The sequence below is a fragment of the Astyanax mexicanus genome, chromosome 24 (assembly GCF_023375975.1).
Source record: "Astyanax mexicanus isolate ESR-SI-001 chromosome 24, AstMex3_surface, whole genome shotgun sequence".
NCBI lineage: Eukaryota > Metazoa > Chordata > Actinopteri > Characiformes > Acestrorhamphidae > Astyanax > Astyanax mexicanus.
Window position 1 is genome coordinate 31050994 of NC_064431.1, and position 22159 is coordinate 31073152.

At 37.5% G+C, this 22159-nt stretch overlaps 2 protein-coding genes and 1 long non-coding RNA gene across 10 annotated transcripts in view; 1 reads left to right on the top strand and 2 right to left on the bottom strand.

Annotated features, from left to right (window-relative positions):
- LOC111195398 (uncharacterized) overlaps positions 1-20538 on the top strand; it is a 23919-nt gene extending 3381 nt beyond the window's left edge. The window contains exons 4-9 of one of the 8 annotated variants that reach the window (XR_007429332.1): positions 523-625; positions 14878-14917; positions 15964-16014; positions 18082-18156; positions 19409-19603; positions 20095-20538. This is a non-coding gene — a long non-coding RNA (uncharacterized LOC111195398). The remainder of the gene's footprint in view (positions 1-522; positions 626-14877; positions 14918-15963; positions 16015-18081; positions 18157-19408; positions 19604-20094) is intronic. The other 7 variants (XR_007429328.1, XR_007429334.1, XR_007429327.1 and 4 more) reach the window with 7 other exon arrangements.
- LOC111195397 (myosin heavy chain, fast skeletal muscle-like) lies at positions 240-11303 on the bottom strand. The gene is made up of 39 exons (XM_049471681.1): positions 11091-11303; positions 10655-10798; positions 10404-10560; positions 10275-10302; positions 10053-10164; positions 9882-9974; positions 9730-9793; positions 8730-8828; positions 8524-8627; positions 8305-8443; positions 8065-8183; positions 7835-7984; positions 7583-7753; positions 7178-7484; positions 6968-7053; positions 6783-6870; positions 6571-6688; positions 6370-6493; positions 6039-6175; positions 5690-5945; positions 5365-5607; positions 5058-5234; positions 4819-4964; positions 4640-4730; positions 4166-4555; positions 3766-3892; positions 3556-3674; positions 3256-3452; positions 2966-3149; positions 2709-2874; positions 2503-2627; positions 1896-2204; positions 1618-1821; positions 1400-1525; positions 1147-1317; positions 964-1068; positions 782-877; positions 515-646; positions 240-368 (listed from the first exon to the last, which is right to left on the bottom strand). Exons 1-39 carry the CDS (start codon positions 11289-11291, stop codon positions 348-350), a joined length of 5826 nt encoding a protein of 1941 aa, XP_049327638.1. The 5' UTR covers positions 11292-11303; the 3' UTR covers positions 240-347.
- LOC103030382 (plexin-A2) overlaps positions 19819-22159 on the bottom strand; it is a 104996-nt gene continuing 102655 nt past the window's right edge. Inside the window, exon 32 of the mRNA XM_049471686.1 lies at positions 19819-21521. Within this exon, the coding sequence (XP_049327643.1) occupies positions 21426-21521 (96 nt within the window). The 3' untranslated portion in view covers positions 19819-21425. The remainder of the gene's footprint in view (positions 21522-22159) is intronic.

A 22159-nucleotide genomic window follows, 5' to 3' on the forward strand; every position in this document is an offset into this window, starting at 1 on the left:
AGTATCATTTTTTTCATTCAGTCCTGGATATATGGAGTGCATTATGAGGATCATGACATGTTGGATCACTGACTTCCTGTTACAGTCTGGTGAAAATCTCAAATAGCAGTGTGCCATATCACATGGTATGTAATAATATCGCCAAATAAAATGCAATATTTATTTTGTTACAGTAGTGTATTCTTGAAATTATATATATATATAATGATGGAGCTGAATAAAAAAAGAATCTGAACACATTTGAGAATTAAACAGTTTATTTAGGTTATACTTTACACAAGGACAAATAACAAGAAATACATATTATATGATTACTTGTTGGGGTCCCATTGGTCTTCTGTCTTTCTTTACTCAGCTGTGTCCTTGCCCTAAAGTAAATAAATATTAGTAAAAATGTAAGTTAGGGTTTTTTTAAGGATACCAGTATACCAATTCTGTACAAACATGCTTTACTAGTATATTAACTGGTAAGTTCCCAGTCGGAGAATATTTTCTTTTAATGATAAATGTTTACCTTTCCAGCATCACGGCTCTTGGCTCTCATCTTGTTGACCTGGGTTTCCGCGATGTCAGCACGCTCCTGAGCTTCCTCCAGCTCATGCTGTACCTTCCTGAACCTGGAGAGGTGAGTGTTGGCCTGCTCCTCCTGTGAGGGGAAAACATTGCCCATTTTAGTATTGGTAGTATAGGTTAAGGATCTGTCTATAAGTTGATGATGTTCATTGTAATGTACTCCTATGACATTAAACGTACAATACAGGTTATATAGTGAAACACTTACAGCTTCCTCAGCCTGTCTCTTGTAGGCCTTCACTTTGAGCTGTAGTTTGTCCACCAGATCCTGCAGTCTGTTCACATTCTTCTTGTCTTCTTCAGTCTGAAAAGATTGTTCTTGATTTAGGATTTTCTCCTTCTATATATATTTTTTATTCCATCATGTTTAGTAATAATGTAATGCTCTACCTGGTAGGTGAGTTCCTTAACTCTTCTTTCATATTTGCGAACACCTTTAATAGCATCAGCACCACGTTTTTGCTCGGCTTCAACTTCAGTCTCCAGCTCACGCACCTAGAACACATATTTCATGTATAAAATACATGAAAAAGACTTTTTAACAAAACAAACAGTTCATTATTATCACCATACCCGAGACTCCAGTTTCTGAAGCTGTTTCTTGCCACCTTTCATTGCAAGGTTCTCAGCCTCATCCAGACGATGCTGCAGATCTTTAACTGTAACCTCAAGGTTCTTCTTCATTCTCTCCAGGTGAGCACTGGTGTCCTGTTCTTTCTTCAGCTCCTCTGCCATCATGGCAGCCTAGAGAAGGAACCATGTAATGGGTTTAGATTTGTTACTGTAAAGCATAAAGGGAGAAACATCTATGTAGTTAAACACTCACATCAGTAATAGCCTTCTTGGCCTTCTCTTCAGCATTTCTGGCCTCCTGGACTGTATCGTCCACCTCACCTTGGATCTGCACAAAATCAGCCTCGAGCTTCTTCTTGGTGTTCAGTAAGCTGGTATTCTGTTGAAAGGAAAACAAGATGTTCATTCTGGTGACTTGCTAAGAAAGGTCATCCTAGGAAATAAGCAAACTTGTGGACATGTAGAGCTTACCTGAGAGTGCAGCAGTGACACACGCTCACTTGCATCCACCAGCTCCTGTTCAGCCACTTTGCGGCCTCTCTCTGTCTGATCCAGAGCAGATCTCAGCTCCTCAATCTCAGCCAGCATCAGGTTATTCCTGCGCTCCACCATGGCTACCTGCTCCTTCATGTCTTCCTGTCCTCTGAGAGCCTCATCAAGGTGCAGTTGAGCATCCTGAAGTAAAAGGTGTTGCAGTTACCAACCTTCTTAAATTTTATAGGTTTAAGAGAAAAATATCTAAGATTTACCTTCAGCTGTCCTTGGACGTTCCTGAGCTGTTTCTGAGCTTCAGAAGCCTGGCGGTTTGCATGGCTCAGCTGAACCTCCATCTCATTTAGATCTCCCTCCATTTTCTTCTTAACTCGAAGGGCATCATTTCTGCTCCTGACCTCTGAGTCCAGAGTGCTCTGCATGGACTCAATCACCCTCTGGCTGTTCCTCTTGATCTGCTCCATCTCCTCGTCCTTCTCAGACAACTTCCTGTCAATCTCACTCTTTACCTGGTTGAGTTCAAGCTGGACACGGAGGATCTTGGACTCCTCATGTTCAAGTGTGCCCTAAAGAAAATGTTGATGATGCTTTCATTTTGTACCAACCCCATTTTGGAGCAATTTCCCAGATAAGATTTAGCATAGTCTTGGACTACACACTGCATTTTGAATGAAAATACAATCTGCCACTAGCCTTAATCCTTGTTTGGGACACCACCCCTCTATGTGTAAAAAGTCAAACAAATTCCAAACTTAATTTTCTGCAAAAGTAAAATTCCTTAAATGTTCCTTTGAGTTTCAAATTGAAAAGCCACAAAAGCTTCCTCAAGGAACGTATACTTTTAACAGATATGTCAACTGTTACCTCAGCTTCCTCAAGAGCAGTCTGGATTTCAGATTTCTCAGTCTCCACTGTCTTCTTTGCTTTCTCCAGTTCATGGATGGTCTTTCCAGTTTCTCCAAGCTGTTCAGTCAGATCAGATATCTCCTCTGCAAATTTGAATACATTTCTTTTGTAAGACAACTCAAATAATGAGTAAATCTCTCTGTGTTAATTGCTGAGTAACATACGCTGTAGATTCTTGTTCTCTCTCTTGAGGGTCTCCAGCTGATCAAGAGCTTCTTCATAAGCATTCTTCATCTTAAAGAGTTCAGTGCTGAGAGAGCGAGCCTCTTTCTGAGCTCCTTCCAGTTCAGCCTGGCCTTCCTCATACTTCTGCTTCCATTCTGCTAGCACCTGAAAATGTAAAATAAATATATAAAAATACAGTATAAATGCTTAGTTGAGCATGATTAATGGAGGTGTTTCAATTAAACAGATACTATACCTTGTCAAAGTTTCTTTGCTTCTTGTCAAGGTTGGCAGCTAATGCATTGGCTCTCTCAATATCAATCATGAGGTCCTCCACTTCACCCTGCAGCCTCTGTTTGGTCTTCTCCAGAGAGGCACACTTGGAGTTCACAGCTTCAATAGATTCCTCAGCATCCTGTAGACGCTGGGCCAGCTTTTTCCTGAGGACATTTTAGAATTTTTTTAGAAAATTAACTTTAATTTAGTCTTAAATCCAATCTAATATCGTAGTCTATGTTTTTTTTTTATTGCTCGGGATTTTCTTACTTGGACTCCTCAAGCTCCTCAGTACGCTGAATAGCGTCTGTCTCATATTTGGTTCTCCACTGAGCCACCTCACTGTTGGCTTTGGACATTGAACGCTGAAGCTCAGCTTTGGCCTCCTGTTCCTCTTCAAACTGCTCTCTGAGCAGATCACAGTCATGACGAGCTGACTGAACACCATGAGCCAGAGCGTTCTTGGCCTTGAATTGAGAATGCATTTGTTAAAACTTTTCTTGTTGATGGCTTGAGTATTAAAAGCAGTATCACATAAAAGTTATATCTAGAGCTACATGTTAGTAGTACCTTGACTTCCTCTTCAATTTGCCTCTTGAGTTCCTCAATCTGTTGTGTATAGGCTTGTTTTCCTCTGGTCAGCTGAGACACAAGTGCCTCCTTCTCCTCCAGCTGACGGCCAAATTCACCTTGGGAAAGATTTTGGCAGGTTACTCTAGAAATGACACATAAGTACTGAATTAATTCCGATTTTTTGTTTATTTGTTATTGTATAATTACCGTTCTCAGTCTGAAGTCGTGCCTTTTGTGCAGTCAAGTCATTCAGTTGACGAACATGTTCATCATTCTTAGATTTGACTTCGCTCAGCTGGTCCTCAAGCGTACGACACATCTTCTCTAGATTTGCCTATTAATTCAATAAAGACATAACCCTTTGCTGTGAGGATTTTGTCAAAGCATTTTTGCTGCAATTATACAAAAGCCCTTAAATAGTAATTGGTGCACCTTGTAATGGCCGAATTTAATTAGAAAGAGATGTCTGTATATATTTGGACATATGTTATGTGGTATGCAAAGTGCAGTCTGTCATCCACCTTGTACAAAAATGGGTTTACTATTGATGTAATCAGTAAAATTCTGATAAAATAGCATATGTCCTATGATTCTCTATGAAACACACCTTTGCCTTAGCCACAGCCTCCATGTTACTGGACAGGTCATCTATCTCCATCTTATATTCACTCTTCTCTTTCTCCAGCTTCTGTTTGACCCTCTGAAGGTTGTCGATCTGTTCTCCAAGCTCAGCAACACTGTCAGCTTGTTTCTTGCGGAGAGCAGCAGCTGTAGCTTCATGCTGCAGAGTAGATTCTTCTAGATCACGACGCAGCTTCTGAAACTCAGCCTCTCGCTTCTTATTCATCTCAATCTGAGCAGCAGTGGCACCACCAGCCTCCTCCAGCCTCTCACTGATCTCTTCAAGTTCCCTGGAGAGATCAGCTCTCTGCTTCTCAACTTTAGCTCGAGCTGCACGCTCTGCCTCAATTTCCTCTTCCAGCTCCTCAATACGAGCCTGAAAGAAACGTATATATTAGATAAATCTACTACTTCTTTAAATTTGATCAAATGTAAAAATACATCCACAGAGATGAATTACCTGGAGCTCCTTAATCTTCTTCTGAAGCTGAGCACCCAAAGACTGTTCATCCTCAATCTTACTCAGAAGCTGACTGATTTCAAAGTCCTTCCTGTATTAAAAAAGTATCAAGCACAAACGTTAATCAGGTTCAAGTGCCTGCATTTATATTTTCTCAGATGATTAGCTATGATGCATACTTCTTGATCTTCTCATCAGACTGCTGCTTGTCATTCTCCAGGTCCATTATGGACTCCTGGGCCAGTTTCAAGTCACCCTCAAGCTTCCTCTTAGCTCTCTCCAGGTCCATCCGGAGTTTCTTCTCTTGCTCCAGTGAACCTTCAAGCTGTAATTTTAGGAAACCATGGGCTGCATTTTAGAGAATGGGACATAGCTATCCAATATAACTATACAGATGTTATTTTAAATCAGATCTTACATCATCCACTTGTTGTTCAAGCTTAGTCTTGGATTTGGTCAGGGAGTTGACTTTGTCTTCCTCTGCCTGGAGATCATCAAGAGACTGCTGGTGTGCCTCTTGGAGTGCTTTCTTCTCCTTGGTGAGTTTGGCTATGCTCTCATCCTGAGCGGCCATTTCTTCAGTCAGGTTCTTCACCTGTGTGAGAACACATGGAAGCATTATTTTCTTTAAACGTGCAGTATGACTTTCACATTGTAGAAAATATCTTATTTTTCACATGAGCTTGCTTTTAATAACAGTGTAGTTTTATGTTACAGATGTTAACCTTGTTCTCAGTGGCATGCTTCTCCTTCTCCACTTTAGCCAAGGTGAGCTCCAGATCATCAATATCCTTCTTCAGCTCAGAGCACTCATCCTCCAGTTTCCTCTTCTTGGCGGTCAGCTCAGCATTGATTTCCTCCTCATCCTCCAGTCTCTCGGTTGTCTCTTTGAGTTTGGCCTCAAGCTGGATCTTGCTCTTAATGAGTCCCTCACACCTTTCCTCAGCATCAGAGAGGTTCTCAGATTCCTGTTAATTTTTAATGATATTTTACATATTGCATATAAATCAACATCCACTGAAATTTTTCAACTTGACTTTAAATACTTACAGATGACACTTGCAGTTGCAGGTCATTTTTCTCCTGAAGGAGTGACACCATCTTCTCCTCAAGCTCTTTCTTCTTGGACAGTGCTTTTGCCAGATCATCCTTCATTTTCTCGAAGTTCTCCTTCATAGCAGCCATTTCTTTCTCAGTCTCTGCACTCTTCAGCAGAGGCTTGATCTTGAAGTACAGCTTCATCCATGGCCAGTGTTTCACATTCATGAATGAGCGGATGTTGTATTGGATGGTATAGATTGACTCTCTGGAAATTAAGATGAACCAGTTTAATGTGTATCTTTATCAGATCGGGATTCAGTATTTGCAGCTTGGTTATTAAAATATACTGTAAGTATACCTTCTTTCCATCATCTTGACAAACTCTCTCCTCATGAGGTAGCCACGGCACAGAGCTTGAGTCAAGGTCACCAGGGATGCCAATTTCTCATCTCGCATCTCCTCAAGGGTACCGAGCAGACCAGCTTTGAAAAACACCTATAAACAACCAAAATTACTGACACACTCTTTGTTAGACACTGCCAGCAATATGGTTTTGTAATGTCTGTAAATGTGTCTGACTTACATTTGCTATTCTGCACTAAGAAAGAGCACAACTGGTTTGTACTAACAACAAACATATTTAATTATTCGAATTGGCATTAAAAGTTCACATATAGCCACATGGGTACCTTAGTGTGCCCAAACTTGTACTGGGTGTGGTCCACATCAATTGAGCCCAAGAGTTTCTCTGCAGCTTTCTTGTTGTCGATGAACTGTCCCTCTGGGATCACACTGGCATTCAATACTTTGTATCTGTAACAAAATATCAGTTTATCAGTTTTGCATTAGTTTAATACATTTGCAACTATTTGAAATATTTATAAAATTACCTTTGTTTGAAGTCACCGTAGATGATTCTGCTGGGGAATCCCTTTCTACAGATTCTGATACCCTCCAGCACACCATTACACCTCAGCTGGTGGATAACCAAGAAGTTCTCCATCAGACCTGGAGGGATAAGAGTATGTTAGCATGTATAGTAGTACAGGTTGAAAGTTATTTTTTCAAAGTTACAAAAATGTAGATTATTTAGAATGCCTACCTGGAGTCTTGGACTCATTGGGAATCAGGCAGCGCACAAAGTGAGGGTGAGTGCACCTTAAGTTGGTCATCAGTTTGCCCAGGTTCTCCTGTGGAGTTTTATATGTGTTGTTTGGGAAATATAACACATATTTCCATTTTGACTCTTCATGTATGTGTCAGTTTTTATTATGAAATGGTTCTTACCCTAAACAAAGCAGACACAGTCTGGAAGGAACCACCCTTCTTCTTGCCACCTTTCTTACCACCACCACTTTTGCCACCACTAGTGTCTGTAGGAATTTAAAGTCATTCTCCATCATAATTTTGCAGACAGCACTTTAGCCATATTATGATTAGAATCACCACTTACATGTTACTTAAATGTAGGCATACTTAGGTTGTGGACTACTTTACCTTCAGCAGATGAATGGCCTGCATACAGCAGGGCCAGCAGTTTGTTTGATGACTTCTGGTACAGCTGCACAACAGAGTCATTCAGGGGGTCCTTGTTCTTGTCCAACCAGCCAGAAATGTTGTAGTCCACAGTGCCGGCGTAGTGCACCAGAGAGAAGTGGGCTTCAGCTTTACCTTTGGCAGGCTTTGGCTTCTGGAAAGCACTACATTTGCCAAGATGTTGGTCGTGCAGCTTGTTCTTGAAGGATGTGTCTGTTGCCTTGGGAAACATGCACTCCTCTTCCAGGATGGAGAAGATGCCCATTGGCTGACAGTGATAGATATTTATGAGTGATAGTAAGACCAACTTTGCACTGTTTTGTACTATTTATGAAGGTAAATCACTGTATATTCTACACAACTTACCTTCTCAATAAGCTCAATGCAGGCAGCCAAGTCCATCCCAAAGTCAATAAACTCCCATTCAATTCCTTCTTTCTTGTACTCCTCTTGTTCCAGCACAAACATGTGGTGGTTGAAGAACTGTTGCAGTTTCTCATTTGTGAAGTTGATGCAGAGCTGCTCCAAGCTGTTGAACTGTTAAGGATTATTGATTTATTGGACACGTATGCTTTGCAAGTTAATGAAATTCATTTGAAGTTTAAAACAAACACTAACATCAAAGATCTCAAATCCAGCGATGTCCAGCACACCAATGAAGAACTGTCTTGGCTGTTTTGTGTCCAACATCTCATTGATGCGCACGACCATCCACAAGAACATTTTCTCATAGACAGACTTGCAGAGAGCCATGACGGCGTTATTCACCTATAGAGATCAAAAGTATGGTTTGGTGCTCTGTTGGTTATTGAATCATCATTTTTGTGGACTGTGTAATAGGAGATTACCTGAGGAACAGTTTGGCCTTTGGTCACAAACTCATTTCCGACCTTCACTCTGGGGTAGCACAGAGCTTTCAGCATGTCAGCAGAGTTCAGGCCCAAGAGGTAGGCGATTTTATCAGCCACTGAAGAAAAGAAAAGTAAAAATGTATGGTGTTATGGGGTTAATAATAAAAAAAAATCACAGTTCAGTAACTGCACTGTGTTTGTATTGGGACCATAATGATGACACATCATTATATGTACCCTCAGTGCCATCAGGCTCAGCCTGCTCCTCTCTTTGCTTCTGCTTGAACTTCATGTTGCCGTGATGTATCACAGCACCAGTCAGTTTGAAGATGTTCATTTTCTCCTCAGCGCTGAAGCCCAGGATGTCAATAGCTGTCTGTGGTGACATGGGAGGAAATGACAATTAAAATACCTGTATTTGTAAATTATCATTGATTTTTAGTGAAGTTTACTTACATCTGTGGCGATGAACTCCTCCACATCATCGATGCTCTTGACTGTGATTTCACCCTGGCTGATCATAGGGAAGTCATAGGGGTTGGTGGTGATGAGCAGTGCCTCTGTGTGGAAGAAATATTAACATCAGTTTTTTTAACCCATAGCATTTAAGTGAAGCTGGTCTAAAGAGACGTAGTATAGTATCAACAAAGTATAGTCCATACCAAGCAGCTCTGGTTTGTGTCCAGTCATGAGCTGGTAGAAGATGTGGTAGCTCCTCTCAGCAGACAGCTGGAAAGTGACTCTTGACTTTTCCAGTAGATCTGATGAAAAAGAAACATTTGTATGAGTGTTCATTCACTGTATGATTGTGCACTGTACACTGTACGCCCAGATAAGTTTATCTAGGTTAAAAACTTTTTTTTTTGATCTTCTGGTAATTCAAGAGTGAACACTGCAGTACTCAGCCAGCATACTGTTACACTGAAAACTCAATATATATATTTAAAAATCAGTGTTACACAAGCTGTGAATATCTCAAATATTTACTTTAAGTTTGTTTGGCTTATTCAGTTTAAGTGAACATCTATTTCAGAGGCATTTAATTCATATTATATAGCTTAGATTGCTTAGATTGTCATGGTTCCTTTGGAGAATGTGAACATAAATCAACATTGTCAATCAGAATTAGACCAACTGAAAGGGGTCTCAGATCAGTTTGTTTGTGGTTCGCATTGTAGTCTGCTTTGTCTATACTGACTCTTCTGATCTGAGATGAGTCAGAAGTACACTCTAAGGACTAAGTATTGGAACTTTCTGCTATAGGTGTACAGAATTGTTTTTAGTTCACTTAAAATACCTAAAATAGTGCAGTTTTTTTTTATACAGTTCCATTCATTCTTTTTTACAAGAAGGAAACATTTTTGCTGTCAGACAAACACCTTGTATTTCCAGAAGGCAACTTTATAGAGAGGGAAAAGATTTAACTCCAGTTAAGTTTAGAGCATTGCTAGCATGACATTTAGAGACAGTGTAAAGAACAACTGCCAGATTTACATTACATCAAAAAATCCACAATGGCAAGAATGGAGATACAAGATTTTTGTCTAGCTGATATGATGTCACATGCTATTTTAAGGCATGTGCACAAACTTAGCACACTTCTCTGGTCACATTATATTTTGGAATGGATGTAGTGTTAAGTAGAAACTCCCAGTAACTTACAAGTTTCAATATCAGCTGAGGACAGTTTGCCAGTTTGTCCAAAATGAATTCTGATGAATTTACCCTGGAAATATAAACAGTGCGAATGTTAATGTACTACATTTCTTAGTTTTGTCATTTTATTCAACACGTATATTATTATGTACACTTACAAAACGAGAGGAGTTGTCATTCCTGATGGTCTTGGCATTGCCATAAGCCTCCAGAAGGGGGTTAGCTGCAATGATTTGGTCCTCCAGTGAACCCTAGAGATGACAGCAGTTATTTTAGTGAGGAATTCTTACACAAATACACTGACAGTCCTGACCGAGTGATTTATGTACCTGCATTTTTCCAGGAACAGGCTCTGCTTGTTTCTTCCCAGTCACTGCAATTGTTGCAAAGTACTGGATGACACGTTTGGTGTTCACAGTCTTTCCTGCACCGGATTCTCCACTGGAAAATGATTTTGTTAACTATATAAATTCCTCAGTTTTAGTCAGATAAATGAAAGTAATTATTCTAAGGAAGCAGAAATAATGGTATGTAAAATGTATGTTACTTACGTAATGAGGACAGACTGATTTTCACGATCTAAAGAGAGAAATTAGAAATTTAAAGACTGCCAGACTACCAACAGTTGGATTTAATTATGTGGCTATAATGTCTATGATGATTATCAAATATTATCATACCTGTGAGCATGAACTGATAAGCGTTATCAGAGATGGAGAAGATGTGTGGTGGAGCTTCAATTCTCTTCTTGCCTCTGTACCCAGATACAACGACTGCATCGTATACTGGGAGCCACTTGTAGGGGTTCACAGTGACACAGAACAACCCTGAGTAGGTCTGAAAATGTGAACAGAAACATTTCCAGAAATTGATCAGGGTGTAACCTCGCATTTATTAACAGTCTAATTTAATTATTTAGTGTTAAACTTACGTAAATCATCCAGGCTGCGTAACGCTCTTTGAGGTTATACAGCACACAGGGCTCGTTGAGGTGGGTCATCATGGCCATGTCCTCAATTTTGTCAAATTTGGGAGGATTCATGGGAAAGATTTCATCCTCCTTGACTGTGAGGGTCTGTGAGATGACAGAGAGTCTAGTATTATACAATAGTACAGTCCTGGATTCAGCTGTGTACAGCTTGTCTGAAGTAAAGAAGCGGGTTCTCACAATAGAATAAAAAAATACAATAAAAATCTGCTTTACATTAGCAAAGATGTTTCACATGTTTTAGGTTCACATTTATGTGATGGCAGTACATTTAAGCAAATTTAAGTGTATTATAATACATTGTTAAAACATTAAAACATTATCAACACAAACATTAGTACTTTTAGTCCTCTAATATAATCATTAATTTTTCACTTACTTTTCCACACAGAGTTTCGACAGTGGCTTTACCACCCTCTCTGACCTTCAGTGTACCCTTCAGGTACATCTCAGCAGGCTCACACACAAAGACGGCTGTTTTAGCATCAAATTTTCTATTCTGAGCTTCAACTCTCTCTTTTTCTGGCTTGCGGAGGTAGATGGCCGCTGGGCCAAAACACTCCATCTCTCCATCCCCCATGATGGCAGTTCACTGTGTATCACAAATCATACATTTAGACTTTTTTTTTCAGATATTTCGGAATTTGTTCAAAATTCACTGAAATCTAAACAGTCTGTTTTATACAAAATCCTACACAGATTGAGAAATCATAAACACAAATTTAAAAATATTTATAAAAAGACATTTGAGCATCATTAAAATGTACAACACTGTACCTTTTTTTGTCTCAAAGCAGAGAATGGCAGATTTACTGGCTGACCACAGACACTGAAAAAAAACAATTAAAAATGTATGTTAAAATTCAAAATTTAACCTAACAATGAGAAAACAAAGTGAGAGCTCAGTAAAGCAAAGTAACTAGACACCACTACTCCTTCACCTTTGCTGGGTGCTTGATGTTGCCTCAGGACTTGGAGGAGCCTCTTATATAGCTCTGTTAAAGTTCACTCGGCACAAATGTTCAGCTACATATGGTCATGGCGTACTTTGTGTTGCAGTGTATTTCTGCTCCAAAGTCACAATACCAAGGTCAAGCCTTTGTATTAACATACAGATGCTGGTGGTGTTCCTCACCAAGATCCGTTTACAATTACGTTCAGATTATATAATGAAATATTTTAAAACATTCTCTTTTCAGTTTATTAATGGATAAATAAGAAACTTGCTAGGAGAGTGTGGGTAGCAGTTTACAAATAATACATTCAGATGGGTACTTCTTTTCCTACCCATTTCTTCATACCCATTAGTATTAGTGGATTTAAATATAATAACAATTCTTAAAAAAAAATCCAAAAACGCAATTCTTGTCAGCTTTGTGTTTATATATTCAGTAATAATTAATGTAAGAGTAGACTAAATAAATTTTAATTTAATTGAACTCATAGAAAAATATCATCAGTATCATCCTGCTTTATTTAGTTTTAAAAAGAAGAAGAAAAAAAACGATTAAATATAAGAAAGAGGTTGCATACAGTGTCACAGATCAAGTGATTCCAGTGCATACAGTGCAATAATCCAATTACAATAATCATTCAAATTGAGCTGCTTTAAATCAGAGAAAATGGGTTAGAATTGCTTAGTTTGAGGGAAACATTTTCTTCTCCACAAAAATGTTCAGGTCAGACTGACTAAAATCCTGCTTACAAACTGACAGACAATGAGATTGAATCTTAGCTAGCTAGTTAGCTTTTACTTAGCTAGTTTAACTGATTAACTGAGTCCCAGAATATTAACCAGCTAACTGATAATTAAAAACTCATGTCTGAGAGAGTAAAGTTAAGCAACTTGAGTTAAAGTGACAGTCAGTCTAAATGAGAAAGAGGCTCGGTTATGTTTGGAATCATAGGCAGGCAGCTAGTCTTAGCTGGTTAGATATATTAGCTAACTAGGTAGCTAACAAGTTAAACACCACAAGACATATTTCAGCTAACTGAGACTCATCATATAATAATAGTAGACAAATCATATTTTTAAAACACCACATTGGATGATATTGCCTACAGCTAGTATGCTAAAAATGTGAAGGATATGGGCAAGTTGCTAGTGGAAAACTAGGGTTCAATTCTCCAGATGGGAAAACACACCAGACTACACTAATTAATGTCATTGTTCTTGTCTTAACCCTATACATACCTTCATCTTAATTCAACATATAAGTCATTCTGAATAAGAGCGTAGGCTAAATTATAAGCAGAGATTTTGGGGCTCTGTAAGAGCTGTAGTTGTGCAGAGTAACACTGCAGCCTCTGCTTTCATGCTACTGTATGATATCTAATACTTATCAACCATTATGGATGTGATTATCCACTTATCTTCAGGCTTAGTTCAGCCATTCAGGAACTGCTGTCAGGAGTAACATGCAAGTTATGTAGTTATGATTGTGTCTAAATGAAACCTGAAACCCCACACAAGCCCTTTGGGATTTGAGGAGTTAAGCAACATTCCTTGTTCTCACAGCTCACTTATGCTTACTAACTCATAATGTCCTGTACTCTTTCCTGTTTACGGAGACCAGTAGAGAACATTCTAAATTATTTTAAGTAGTGTGAACTAATTGACATTGCATTGTCTTTCCAGGATCTCCGCTCCTGGCTCTTAGCTTGTTGATCCATGGAAATGGATATTGGTACACTTCTAACACTCCACCTAAACCTTACTGAACCTGTATTGGTGAGTGCAGGATTTCTCCCTGTTACACAGTATGTCCAAATGTTTGTGAACAGCCTTTCTAATAAACTCATTAACTTACTGTACCTTAATTTGCACCTGTTGCTGACACAGATGCGCAATATTAAAAGAAGATTTATGGCAATATGATAAGCAAATTTATCCTGACATACTAAGCAAATTTATTGTAATGTCTGCGATACACTAAGCAAAAAAATTGGATATGATAAGAAAATTTATTGCGATACAATAATCAAATTTATCGCGAATCGATAAGCAAATGTATTACGATACAATAAGCAAATTTATCGGGCTGTATCACGATACAATATGCACGCTTACCGCGACAGGATAATAAAATGTATTGTGAAACGATAATAAAATTTATCATGATGTAATTTATTAATAATTTATTGTGATTTAATAAAATGTCTCTATATCATCCAACACAAAGTACAGGAGTAAACAAGATACAATGTCTATATAATATGGTCACCAGAACCAAGGATTACAAAAGTCCCCAAAAAATTGCAACACACTCTTTAACATCAGTCTCTTCTCTACACTCCACCAAATATACCTGCTCCTTCATATTGTCTTGTCCTCTGAGAGCCTCATCAATGTGCAGTTCTGAAAGGATTTATTTTAAGGGTATATATCGGGCTGAGCTGTTCCTGGGGTTCAGCAGCCTGACGGTTTGCATGGCTCAGGCTCCATCCCAAAGTGCTCTGTGTGGATTTGGTGACCCTCTAGCTGTTTCTCTTGAATGTTTACCAGATTTACTAACATTACAATATAAATCTTTATGCACGAGTTTGCATTATTTTAGTATATGGCTTTTCTTCTTTCATTTGTAAAATGATCTAAGCTCCTGCTACTGTTTTTAGCTATGCTAGAAGCTTTGACAGTATCATAAATCACATAAGCAAGTCTATTGTACAGTATATTACTGCACACCTCTAAATGGGTTGAGGAGAATGATTGTTATGCCAAACTGGTGGCCATAAACTTCCTCTGCTTGTTGGCAACATTGGCTTCATGTCTCACCAAATATGTCTTGGGTGCAGTTAGCAGTATATACAATTGAACTTTATTGCGTTTATTGGCAGCGTTTCAAGTGTTTCTTACTTAACTGCATAATTGACTTTGTTATTTTAATAGAAAACTTTCACAGCCAGCAGTAAGCATCTAAAAGCCTCAGTTCCTTATAAATCTAATCAGTTCCTCCACCTGTTTACCGGCCAGGCCTGCACTAATCTGTCCAGCACGTCATCAGAGCCGAACTTGGCAGTGGAGGAGCTGCGAAATGCCTCTGGTGTTCAGTTGCAGCGCCAAGCAGTTTTATTAATAACCTCAGACAGAATCTGTTTCAGAGGGAGGAGATATTTAATATAATATAGTAAAAACTTACTCTTTTTCTTTCTTTTTCTGCCATAAGATTCCTGACATTATGAGTCTAAACAGAAGAAAACTCTCTGGTAAGTCATTTATTCATTTATCATTTACACCCTCATGAATTTCTCATCAATACACATGTCTTGAATCACGTCTTCTGGGATGCTTCTTGCATTGAGGTCACATTCTTAACCTTCAACAACCCCACATGTGTGATCACTAACATTAGCATCAAAACACTGAGGTGCCACGTCTTAGTGATGGTAAGGATGTGGATCAGCAGCCTTTGATGCCAGGGGTCTTTGTTCCCAGTATTTTTAAAACATGATGCACGACCACATTATGACCGAAGCTTCCTTATAATAAAGAACCAGCTACTACTAAGTTGGCATTGATGTTATAATGTTTCACTAAAATCTGAAAATGAAAGGTCTTTCTCTCGAGTAATGCTACTCTAGACAATATACCCGTGTAATAATTATAATAAATAAAGTGATTGGCTTTCTTTTATAGGAAATATTTAATAAAACTGGCCATGTAAACTTGTAAACATTAAGGTTTGCATGTGTAAACAGTCTGAGGTCCCTTTAAAGAAACTATGAAGTTCAAATAGCAACCAATGGGAGCCCCAACTCATATGACTTCTAGAAGTCAAGGTCTGGATTAACCATGGAGGAGCCTTCAGATGCCTCTGGTATACTGTTGCAGGCACTTGCAAGTCAAGCATTTTTATTAATAAATCAAATCAAAGGCATGACATTTTCTCTGGGCCTGAAATGCTGCCTGCTGACGGGTGACAGGTGTTTATTTTTTACGAGTCTGTGGAATCGACCACACAGGTTTTTAAGGCAGCCTGGTTATTTGAATTATTTTCCATTAGACAATTATTTGTGTTTGCCTGTGGTTTGAAATTTGAATTAAGTATGATATTAATGATTATTTGTAGATTTTGCATTTTATTTAAATGACTTTACATCTTGTAAGTATTATTAGTAGTAGTAGCAGTAGTAGTAATAGTAGATTATATTGTATATAATTAGTTTACTTTGAGCTCATATATATATATATATATATATATATATATATATATGTGTGTGTATTTTATTGCCATTTTATATTCTTATTTTAGGATTATCTGCATGGCACATCCTTGGATGAGTTCTTGTTTTTTTATTATAAGGTAAGTGATGAGAGTTTCATTTGCTCCATGATCATACCTGTTTTGTCAAGTCTCAGAAGTGGCAGTGTCTACCTGTAAAATTATATAGAGTAAATAAATATAACATCAGTGGTCATTGAGTGTCTACCTGTAAATAACTCTATATAACATTAGAATAACCCAAATAAACATAGTCATTTGTGTCTACATGTAATTTACTCTTTTATATACCTTTATATAATACTACAATAAACCAAAATAAATATAACGTTAAAAAAGAATTAATAATAAAATATATATATATTTAATTAAAACAGCGCATACTTTTGTTCTTGGCTTCTGATTGGCTCACGAGCCTCTAGAAAGTTGTTATCCAATGAAATTGCACAGTACATGCACGTGCGCTGAGTGAGGCGGGACGTGGGATTGTTTGAGAGAGCGCACGCAGCACGGTTCTGCAGTAAAACAGTTTAAAGATTAATAAAATCATAAAAACGCTACAAAACACTGTTAATAAGCAGATGTAACTACACAGAGCTGAAAATGGAGCTTCCGCGCCGTGAAAACGTGCTGTGAAATCCCCGCACCGGTAAGAAACAAGCAGAACCGCGTGCTGTTTATAGTTAGCTAAGATGCTAATGCTAACCGCTCAATGCTAAATCCCTTTCATTAGCCAATTACTACACATTTTCTATCGATCTAAATGCTTGTATTTTGGGTAAATGTGAAGTGATTGCCCAATTAGGCAGTTGGTTAAATATGTTATTATTGAGTTATGATGCTATTAATGTCGTATTTTGAGGGTATTATTGAATATTTTGTCCTTAAATAAATGTGGAACATTCTAGGTTTAGTATAGCCACAAGCCGCATATTGGTTAAAGGAGAAATCCGATGTAAAATTGAACTGGGGTTGTACTGAAACATGATAAAGTTAGTACAAACTTTTATCAAATAGTCCATCTTTGTTCTCCCCCAGATTTCCCAAATACGGAGCTTTTAGCCGCCGCTCCCAACAGGCTTACAATGCTAGTGATAGGGGCATAGAGCTGTCCATGCAAAGAAATCACTATTTTGCACACCATTAACAGACTTATAGTAATTTCACACTTTATTGGTGGAATTCTGAAGGCCCTGACGTTTAAAATAAGGCACTAAAACTTTGAAAGTACTCCCAGTTAAACTCCCAGTAAAATATTCTAATTAAAAAAAAAACATCAAAACTGCCCTGAGGTTCATAATACGGTAAAAGCTTGATTATATACATTTAATACTACTTTATTCATATGCAGATCAGCCCCAACATTAAAATGGTCAACCATAATATTATAACCTTTTTTGTTTCTTTTTTGTTTTGCTTTCCTTGTAGCTGGTTTTAATATTGTGGGTGACTCTTGCCTTAAACATTACCCTAACAACATTTAGCTAGTCCTAAATGTTGAATTAATCATTTGATTCATTGAAATAGCTTAGCCTTTTTTCAAGTAAATAGCAGGACTGATTATGGATTATTACAGATACTTCAATTTAAGAGTACCATATAGTCATGCAATTGAGGTCCAGTGTGAACTTTCCACCAGTCAGTGATTATTTGGAAAGACATGTCATCTGCTGGTGTTGATCCACTGTGTTTTATTATCAAGTCTAAAGTCAGTGCAGTTTTGTTTTCCCACAAAATCTTAGAGCACTTCATGCTTCCCTTTGCTGATAACTTTTATAGAGATGCAGATTTCATTTTCCAGCAGGATTTGGCACACTGCCAAAAGTACCAATTAGTCTTATATAATATTCTAATTTTCTGAGACATTGATTTTTGGATTTTCATTGGCTGTAAGCTTCATAATCATCAACGATAAAAGAAATAAACGCTTAAACTACATCACTCTGTGTATAATACATCTGAATGAGTTTCACATTTTGAAATGTGAAGTACTGAAATAAAGTAACTTTTCATAATCACAGGATCGTAATCTAATTGTAAGTTGCCTGGAGATTCTCTCCCCTCTCTCTACTTAAATGTAGATGTTTTTTACAGTTTGTATATTAAGAAAATAAGTGGGTCTAACCAATCATGGTAATACATTTTCAGTGTGTTGGTTCAGTGATGGCTGAGTGGGTGAGCACTCTTTTGTCTCGGCGGGAGTGAGCAGAGATGGAGAGCGAGGTAAATTTAGACACTGTAAACTTCCAGTCAGACTGTTTAACAAGTGCTTGTGAAGTGCACAAAGACAACTTCAGGGCAAGGACATGGAGAACTGCTATTTTAGTGCCTTGAGGAACTTTAACAGCTTCACAAAGTTCCTCCTGCACACAATGGGCTCCCAACCTCAGACAGCAACAGAAAACAATCTATAAAACTGGTAATTAAAAAAATCAGAGATTTAAAAAAAATAAAATAATTAATATTGAGGATTCCTCTCTCTCTCTCTCTATATATAGATAGATAGATAGATAGATAGATAGATAGATTGATTTGAGCAGAATTGAGGAGAATTGAGTAGAATTGTGTCTGGCTAAGTTAAGGACTTTTTTCTGTTTAGGTCAGATATGTTGAGTTTCTAACTGCAAGTGGGCGTATTCTTCATTTTGTAACTGTTACAAATATTTTCTTAACACTGATAGAAATGCTCCAAAATTAATTTTTTTACTGTGAAGTTTACTTTCCTTTTAATACTGTGCAATCTTAATTTTGTTGGTACATAATTTTATATATACAGGGCCATCTCATCTTTGAAAAGTTACTTTATTTCAGTAATTCAGTTCAAAATGTGAAACTCACATATTATATAGATGTATTAAACACAGAGTGATCTATTTTAGGCGTTAATTTCTTTTATTGTTGATGATAATGGCTTACAGACAATAAAAACTCAGTGTCTCAGAAAATTTTAATATTACCGGTATATAAGACCAGTTGATACTTTTGGCAGTGTGCCAAGTCCTGCTGGAAAATGAAATATGCATCTCTGTAAAAGTTGTCAGTAGCAGAGGGAAGCATGAAGTGCTGTAAGATTTTGTGGGAAAACAAAACTGCACTGACTTTAGACTTGATAATAAAACACAGTGGATCAACACCAGCAGATGACATGTCTCTCCAAACCATCACTGATCATCAGTAAATTTTACATTTCATTTAAAGGAAATCAAGGGATCAGAATCTGTAGGAAGAGTGGAGAGAGACACAGTCCAAACTGATTGAGGTCTAGTGTGAAGTTTCCACCAATCAGTGATGGTTTGGAGAGATGATAATATAATATAATATGAGCGTTTCACATTTTGAACTGAATTACTGAAATAAAGTAACTTTTCAAAGATATATTTTTAGATGGCCCTGTATATTAAATAAAAGCATTTTCACTTGTGCTCTTGTAGGTTTGGGCATTAGTGTGTGTTTATTGCTTCTACTTTCATTTCAGAGCTGGAGAATTGGATTACCTACCACTGGTCTGGTCTAGAGTTTCATACCATATTTCTAATCAGGAAAGGACAAGACAGGCAACTCACTTGCCCTCGGCAGTCTGAAGGGAAGTGGTGAGGAGTGAGCTACACCAGGAGCACCTGCTCTCCGCAAAGGTCTTTTTCATTTTCTTCTAGACGTGGCTGACGTGTGTGTGAGTACTGTTATTTATTATTCAGGTTTGTGTTTTTGCTTTATCTCCATTATTCTGAAGAAACCAGTGTAAAGATGATGAATCTGATCCATTTGTGGACCAGAAAACAAATGGATAGTATGATTTTTGTAGCAGTAGAATTTACTTATAACCTTTTCTTGCTTAAACACTTAAACTAACCCACTGTTAATAATAAAGACTGAAGCAGACTGGCCTGATTGGGGCATTTTGAATTGTTGAATTTATTAATTTATTACAACAGTACAAAGTGAATCATCGTAAAATAGGAATGTATACTATTTACAATTTAAATACACAATAATATTCAGCTGTAAAAAAGGAAAATGTTTATACAGACAGTTTTTAATGTGTTGTTAGACTCTGGACTTGAACTGGCTTTGCTTGGTTTTACATTTTGTACCGTGTTCAACTTTTTTACTGTTAAACATTTAACATCATCTGCTACAGCAGCTTTAAATCTTTCTGTCTAGCTGAACTGTGGCCGGCGCACAAAAGCATGAAAAAAATACAGCCTGGATGGTAACGTAAACCTGAACAGGTGCAGAATGAGGGGCACACATCTGAGAAGAATACAAGCAAACACACAAATGTGCTAAATAATACACAAGTTCACTGGATAAATATATTTTAAATAATGTTCTTTTTTTTTTTCTTCCACTTTCTGATCAACAGATTGACTCTTGTGGTGAAAACGGGATGGGAGGATGCTAGACAAATATACAGATGTGTGTCTTTGTTTGGGTGTGTGGACGTATGTATATGGGTATGTATGTGTTTAATTGTAAAACTGTACATTTGAATCCTTTTCAATAATTATTTTGGTGAGATTTTGAGTATCAGGATTATTACAGTAATTAAGTGATTATGGCATGCTTCAATAGACACAATCACCCACACAAAAAAAAAAAACATATCATAATGTATGTATAAAAACAAAAAATAAGGAAAAAGGTTGGAAGCTCGTTGGTACAGCAACACAAGAAGAAGAGCTTCTGTTGATAAAAAGTCTTTGTTTTCAAGTATAGTAATAATGATGTAAACAGTGACCTCTAGGGGAGAATTGTGGTACTGCACATTTCTCTGCCTTACAGTTAATACCATAAATCTGTCATAAAATAAATAAAATACTTCACACAAAGAATTGACTCCCTTCTGTTAACATATCTCACACACACACAAACACCTGTGATTTACCTTTACATGATTTCTGAGCTTATTCACTGGTTGTACAGCAGAATGATCAGTTGGAATGAAACAGCTTGCATACACATGGCAATACGATGGATGTGGGACTGCTGCTGGGATTAGTATTCCACTTTCAGGATCAGAACAGCTTTGGGTTACAGGATGGATTGAACATAAATTAAAAAAAAATCACAGACAAATATGAATGCATAAATAGGGGCATCTTTCCACCATGCATACTGTAAACCAGACCCCTCCGCAGACCTAAGGGTGTAACGAAGTTATAAATAAATATTTTTTCATCATTACGCATGTCCTCATCCACCTCTTGTCCATCATATTTCCTCTCAGACATTTTCTTCTGACTCTGTCTGGGTTAATGTGAATGTTTCTGAAGCTCCAGTAGCAGAAGCCTCTCCATTAAAGCCATTTCCTCCAGCGTGCAGCAGATGGAGCTGTCCAAGTGAGCAGTAAAACCTGGAAAGTCTGGAAGTCCAGCGCTCATTCCCTCTTTTTGTGGTGAGATTAAGGGTGTCTCTGTGCTCCGCTGGTCACTTTTCCCTCGTCCGATCAGAAGATGACCTGCGTCTGTCTGTTCTCCAGTTCTGATCTCAGATCAGCTTTCATTTGCCATGGTAGTGATGAGTTGCTCCAGCTTGTAGGCCAGCCTTTGTTTCTGGGCCACCTCGTCCTGCCCCAGAGCGTCTATTATCTGTACACAGCCAGCAGGGGGCAGCAGAGGACAATACACATTCAAACACAAATTATTACTCTAAAAACAAAAAATCTTTTAAGTATTTTTATTTCCATTCTGTTATTATTGTATGTTAACTCTCTATGGCAGCAATTATATATATATATATTTTTTTTTTTTTTTGAAGAGGAAATAAGAACCACTGCTTTATCGTGATTAATCTAACAAAAGTGATCTACCTGCATAATGTTGCCCAAAGGTTTTACAACCATACAGTTTACAATAAGAATGAAATAATATCTTGCACATATACATATTTTTATGTATGTCTCATTTTGTTGTATTGGACACAGTTATGCCATAACATTATATTAAAAATAAATACATAACAAAAAAGATACAGTATGTTATAGCATGGTGTAATGAAATATTTGGCTTCAACACTATGCCATAGAGGGTTAACAATGCATGTAGTTCTTTATTTACAATTTAATACCATACCATTTCCTTCAAACTTACTATACTACAATGTATAATACTCATAATTTATCTGTTTATATTATACTGTATATTTTTACTGTTTAATAATAGTCAAAGTAGGTCATGATGCACAAAAATGATTTACATATATACAGTACTGTGCAAAATGTTTAGTG

Excerpts from the sequence above, each read along its gene's own strand:
- LOC111195397 (XM_049471681.1), bottom strand. The coding sequence starts at position 11,291 with ATGGGGGATGGAGAGATGGAGTGTTTTGGCCCAGCGGCCATCTACCTC. Across the intron at positions 7,485-7,582 it reads GCATTGAGCTTATTGAGAAG|CCAATGGGCATCTTCTCCAT; the intron begins GTAAGTTGTGTA and ends TATCACTGTCAG. Across the intron at positions 5,235-5,364 it reads AGCATGCCACTGAGAACAAG|GTGAAGAACCTGACTGAAGA; the intron begins GTTAACATCTGT and ends GTTCTCACACAG.